The sequence below is a fragment of the Apis dorsata genome, unplaced genomic scaffold (genome assembly GCF_000469605.1).
Source record: "Apis dorsata unplaced genomic scaffold, Apis dorsata 1.3 scaffold_525, whole genome shotgun sequence".
Taxonomy (NCBI): Eukaryota; Metazoa; Arthropoda; class Insecta; order Hymenoptera; family Apidae; genus Apis; species Apis dorsata.
This window is the reverse complement of record NW_006263748.1, coordinates 435,836-442,429: the sequence shown is the minus strand read 5'-3', so window position 1 is coordinate 442,429 and position 6,594 is coordinate 435,836. Positions and strand designations below refer to the sequence as shown.

The 6,594-nt window shown below is 18.2% G+C and overlaps 2 protein-coding genes across 3 annotated transcripts in view; one reads left to right on the top strand and one right to left on the bottom strand.

Annotated features, from left to right (window-relative positions):
• Positions 1–1,184, bottom strand: part of LOC102671548 (zinc transporter 1) — a 9,264-nt gene extending 8,080 nt beyond the window's left edge. For both annotated transcript variants that reach the window (XM_006620689.2, XM_006620690.2), the window contains exon 1: positions 776–1,184. The gene's annotated coding sequence lies outside the window, so the exon portion shown is untranslated. The remainder of the gene's footprint in view (positions 1–775) is intronic.
• Positions 1,185–1,612: 428 nt separating this feature from the next.
• Positions 1,613–6,594, top strand: part of LOC102680352 (vacuolar protein sorting-associated protein 45) — a 5,620-nt gene continuing 638 nt past the window's right edge. The window contains exons 1-7 of the mRNA XM_006620665.2: positions 1,613–1,965; positions 2,371–2,569; positions 3,315–3,464; positions 3,810–4,189; positions 5,711–5,983; positions 6,107–6,271; positions 6,344–6,573. Coding sequence (XP_006620728.1) covers positions 1,873–1,965; positions 2,371–2,569; positions 3,315–3,464; positions 3,810–4,189; positions 5,711–5,983; positions 6,107–6,271; positions 6,344–6,573 — 1,490 coding nt within the window. The 5' untranslated portion in view covers positions 1,613–1,872. The remainder of the gene's footprint in view (positions 1,966–2,370; positions 2,570–3,314; positions 3,465–3,809; positions 4,190–5,710; positions 5,984–6,106; positions 6,272–6,343; positions 6,574–6,594) is intronic.

The window sequence follows — 6,594 nt, the reverse complement described above, 5'->3', positions numbered from 1 at the left end:
TGTTATTTTTAAAAAATTATTTAAAAAATTTGTTAAATAATTAATGATATTAAAATTTTATAAAAAAATAGTTACATTCTATATTTTATTTATTAATAATTAATAATTAATAAAATCAATAAATAATATACTATTTAATTTTAAAATATTTTAAATATTCAATTTAATAATTATAATTAATAATTATTCTAATATATCTTAATTATTTCTGTAATATTTATGTATTATGTATTATATTATGTATTATGTATTCTCTATTAATATATTCATATATTGTATATAAATAAGATATATGAATTATTATAAAATATTAAATATAATATTATTAAAACATTTATTTTTAATATAAGATTTAAAATTTTATTTCATAAGAAGAATTGTTTTTTATAAATGCTAATGATTATTTCAAAATATTAATATAATGGCAAATTTAAATATAACATTTAGAAATTCACTTCATTTTTATAATATTATATATAATATTTTGTTATCGTATAATAACAATTTTTTTTTTAATTTATTATTTATTATAACTTTTAAGATTGAAACTTTTACAAAAAAAATATATAATTTATATTTCTTTCTATGTATTTCTATATATACAATATTTAACCTTATTTAATAAAAAGAATAATTATTATATATATACATAATAATATATATAAATATGTTAAAAATCGTATAAATAAAAATATTTCATGAATAATAATAACATTATTTATTCCATTTTCATAGAATTAAATAAGATATTATGAACACAATGACATATACTTACAATTATAATAAAGTACAATTCTTGCTATAATGTATCAAAATTGTATCAAGTAACACCAACAAGAACTGTTTATAGACATGTTACACAGTATTGATGTGTATTCACAAGCACAAGAACTAATAAAAACTGACATTAGAATTTTTTAAAAACTTCAAAACACTAACTATATTAATTCATTTCTGAAAAACTATAATGATGAAACTTTCACACTAAATTTTATAGTTAAATAAAAAACTTGTATAACATTACGTTACAAAACCACTGACAAAGTAACAATAAAGATAGATACTCACATACTATTATCTTTTTAAAATTACCAACAGTTATCGTATCGATATATCATGATCTGAAATTGACTAGCAAAAATGAAGTGAGTTTTAATCTATGCTTACACACTATATATAGAAAGTAAACTTCTCTTATTTTACTATATAATCACAAAGTATTACATACTTTCATTTTTAATTTATAATACATATACCATGAAAATTTGCAATACAAATGTCAGAGAGATAGTAATGCTTAATATAAAATAAAAAATAAGAATAAAAATATTATTAAAGTTTTAATTTTTGAGATCATAACAAATAAATAATTTTGATAGGATCATATTATGAAATAAGCAAATCAAATAACATAACAAAGTTAAAATTTTAATTATTAGTTGATGAAATGTTGGTATTATTGTCGATAATTGATTTATATTATTACATTTATAAATTACGCTAGATTTAATTCGATTATTTATTTTTATTTTACAAATGAGCTATATTTTTATCTTAAAAACAATTTATTATGGAATCAGCCAATCAATTATTGCACTTATTCCCTATATTTCTTATATCTTTTAATTTTACTGTATGTATCTCTATCTTACTATTATACTTATGACTAAATAAATTAGTTTATTAATGTATACATAGTTCATTTCTGAATTAGGGATGGTATGGTGTACGAAAGTACACGCATTTTGCGAACAATAGTATTTATATTTATAAAGTATATGTTTTCTATATTTTATAATAAATGAAAATTACACATTATTTTTAAATTTATAAAATGTAATTAATCATATAATATTAAATAAAAATAACAAAATGAATTTAATAACTGCTTTAAAGTTTTATGTTACTCGAATGACAGAAGAAAGTGGTCCTGGTATGAAAGTTCTTTTGATGGATAAACAGACTGTAAGTACAACATATTTTAAATATTTAAAATTAAAAATCATGCAAAACAATTAGAATTATAAATTTTTGATATATTTATTAACTTATATATGCAAATAAAATGCATTATATCAGTATTATGAAAAGTAGAAAATGAAAATATAATCTATTGAAATTTAAAAAATTTTACTAAATTTTTTATTATACATTGAATTTTATAATATTTTAATAAATATATTTACAAATAATAATAACATATCTATAAATACATTTATAGAACTCCTTTTTCTATAGGATAAATATCTTTATATCATAAATATAATATAAAATTATTCTTAGATTAATATTTAAATATTATTATATATATATATATATATATACAATATACATACAAAATTTAAAGGAAAATTTATATATCTTTTTCAGACAAGTATAGTAAGTTTACTTTACAGTCAATCAGAAATATTCCTCAAAGAAGTTTATTTATTTGAAAGAATTGACACAAATGTTCGTAATGAAGGATTAAAACATTTGAAATGTATAGTTTTTATAAGACCAACCAAAGAAAATGTTGAATATCTTTGTAATGAATTAAAATATCCTAAGTATGGAACATATTATATTTGTAAGTATAATATATTTTTTATTTTTATATTCATTTATTTATTTTTAAGATATAGAATTGTAATCAAAAAACATCACAGTTTATATATTATGACAAGAAATAAAAGTGAAATAAATATTGGTACAAAATTATTTGTTTCTAAATTACTAGAGGACTTTTTTCTTCTTTAATACTTTTGAATTAATTTGTAATATAATACATATTATATTATATTATATTATAATATATTTATAAAAATCTGCCAATCAAAAAATATGCAATAAAAGTTTTGTAAAATTAATTTTATAAAATTAATAAGTTAATAAGTTTTGTTACTTTTCCTTTTTCTTTTTTTTAAAAGAATATATAAAATCTAAAACTATCTAGAATAACTTATTAATTAAATCAAAAAATATTTTAATGGATTATGCATTTTAAGTGCATCGAATGAATACAATTTGATTTTTTTATTTCCTTTTTTTTTTTTTAAGATATCTTGAGTTTTCTTCAATGTTAATCTTTTTTAATACTATTTTATTTCTGATAGAAAAACAAATTCAATAATACGATATCCTTGAATTAATTTTTATTATTAAAAAAATTATATTAATTTTATTAATTTATAAATAATAATAATATAATAATATATAAATAATATATAAATAAATTTTTATATTGTTAAATATTTATATAATAATATATTATAAACAAACAATATATTCTATTCTATTTAACTTATTATATTTTATTATTTATTATTATTTAGATTTCAGTAATATCATTGCAAAAGCTGATATTAAACTTTTGGCAGAAAGTGATGAACAAGAAGTAGTAAGAGAAATTCATGAATATTATGCAGATTATTTAGCAATCAGTCCTCATTTATTTTCACTTGGAATTAATGCATGTTCACAAGGTAATAAATTTTATATTAATGATTTATTTATTTAATTGAAAAGTTTATAAATATGTGTATTTGTATTTTTAATAATGTTTTCCATTTTATTATGTAATGTAAACGAAAAAGAGTCCTAGTTCATGTTGCTAATTTTTCTTCGTGTTTCTTATCCTCATGCTTCTTATTTCATTGCATTTCCTATATTCAAAAATAAAATTTTATATAGAAAAATATTTTACATTTATAATTAATTTTTTATGGCTCAAGTTGTTTCAAATTAGAGCATTAATTCGATAATATATTCAATAAATAATTTAGATATAAATAATAATATTTTTTGTTTTTCTATTATGTTATATTAAGGTTTGTTATGGAATCCAATACATCTACATAGAACTGTCTTAGGCTTAATTTCAGTATTATTGTCAATTAAAAGATGCCCCTATATACGATATCAAAACAGTTCTGAAATGGCAAAGAGATTAGCAGAAAAAATTCGTGAAGTACTAAGTAAAGAATCAAATTCATTTGAATTCAGACAAGATTCCACACCAGTTTTATTAATACTTGATAGAAGAGATGATCCTGTTACACCTTTATTAAATCAATGGACTTACCAAGCAATGGTTCATGAATTATTAACTATTAACAATAATCGTGTTAATTTATCACATGTAAAAGGTATTTCAAAGGAATTAAAAGAAGTTGTTCTTAGTGCAGAACATGATGAATTTTATGCAAATGTAAGAGTATACTTATCATCATTTTATTTCCATGTATATATATTTTATATATTTTGGCTCACACTGAAAATCGTCCATGACCTTTATTTTCTTAAAATTTGCATAAAATACACAAGTATGAATTTTTTCTTCTGAAAAAAATGCTCTAATTAAATATTGAATATAAAATTAGAATTAAGTATAAAAAAATATTATATCTATATTTCTATTTCTATACAGTTCAAAAAAATGATGGATTAATCATTTTATAAAAATGCATAACAGGAGTCATTAATTTACATTTTATAAAAGAAAACATAAATAAATAGATGTTTAGATATTTTTAAAAAATTTAAAATAAAATGCTGAAAAATTTTAAATATATTTTAATACTAAGAAAATAATTCAAAGTACAAGATCATAGTAATAAAAGAATGCTTGTGTATTTTGTATATTTACTCAAAGGTCATGGAAGGTAATAGCTTTATCTCTTCAGATTTGAATATAAATATATATATATTAATTATTATATATATAAATATATTTATAATTAATATAATTATATATTAGATATAAATTATAAATTCATAATATGAAGTATAAATTAGAATTAAACATAAGTGAGATATAAAAAATATTTCAATAACATTTCTAATAAATATAAAATCTTGTAAAATCAATATATAATAAATTAAAAATTGTAAAAAATAATACATTATATTTTACAAAATATTAAGTTTTATATTTTATATTTTATATTTTATAAACTTCAGATTAATATTTAAATTTTATAAATAAAATAAATGGACGACTCTTAGTGTGACCTTACATGTAATTTCTTATGTATTTTTACATATTTTTATATATTACATGGTGATTCATGTAGTATTCATGTAATAAATCATATCTCTTTTTTTAGTTGAAATTCAAAAAAAAATAAGAAAAAACATAAATAACTCAAGATGGAATATTCATGATTATATTTTTTTTTCAAACATAATCTATCTATATTTATAGTTGCACTATATTTTTAAAAATAGATTAGATATTTTCTTCTTTTTTTGTATATGTTAAATTCTTTTATTATTCTATATAAAAAAAATTAACATGATTGAAAAATTTGAGATATTTAGAAAAAAATGCTTTTAAAGATGTATAAATGATTTTCCATTTTGTTACAGTATTTATAAAAAAAAAAAATCATTGATTTATATAATATATAAATTTTGAATCATTCATTTAATTTGATATTTTTTTCTAATTTTTTAATCAAAAATATATATATATATAAAATTTATTTGTATGAATCATCCTGTATATTGTTCTTTTATTATTATTCTATAAAATTTTATATTTCTAAGTGATTTTATAATAATCAGATTAAAATATTTCTATATTGATTATAAACATATTTTATTTATGTTTAGTGGATTTTATAGAGACATATAAGTAAACAAGAATAGTGGATGATTTTCAATATGAGCCACTATAAATATAATTTTTTATCTCTTTCATTTTTAAAACAAGAATGTGTTTGAATAGAATTTATATCTGAACTTTGGAGAAATTGGACAAACTATAAAAGAACTGATGGATGAATTTCAAAAAAAAGCCAAGAAACATCAAAAAGTAGAAAGTATAGCTGATATGAAAAATTTTGTAGAAACCTATCCATTATTTAAAAAGTTATCAGGCACTGTTTCAAAACATGTTACGGTAGTTGGAGAACTTTCTTCACTTGTTGAAAGACATCATTTGCTGCAAGTATCAGAATTAGAACAAGAACTTAGTTGTCAAAGTGACCATTCTATGCAGGTGTAGTAAATTTAACAAATTATGTTAAAAAACAAAAAAACAAAAAAACAAATAATTATTTGTCACTATTATGTTTTTCAATGTTATTTAATAATAAATTATATTTTTTCTTTATTATTAAAGTTGCAAAAAATAAAGGAACTTATTAATAATCAACAAATACGAGATATTGATGCTGTAAGATTAGTCATGCTTTATGCACTTCATTACGAAAAATATACAAATAATGATATTAATGGTTTATTGAATTTATTAAAGAGCAGAGCTGTTTCAGAAAAGTATATTAAGGTATATAAAAATTATTTTGATTGTATATTTGATATAAGTTTCAAGATTAATAATTTCAAGATCATGGTTTAGCTTATATATAGCATATTAGAATATAGTGGAATTAATGCAAGACAGAGTAATTTATTTGATCGAGAATCAGTAGCTAAGATTACTAAAAAATTATTCAAAGGTTTAAGTGGAGTAGATAATATTTATACTCAACATACTCCCTTATTAAATGAAACTCTCGAAGACTTAATAAAAGGAAAATTAAGTTTACAAACATTTCCATATCTTGGAAATACAGTGATGTCAAAAAGGTAAATTGTAATATATTGTTT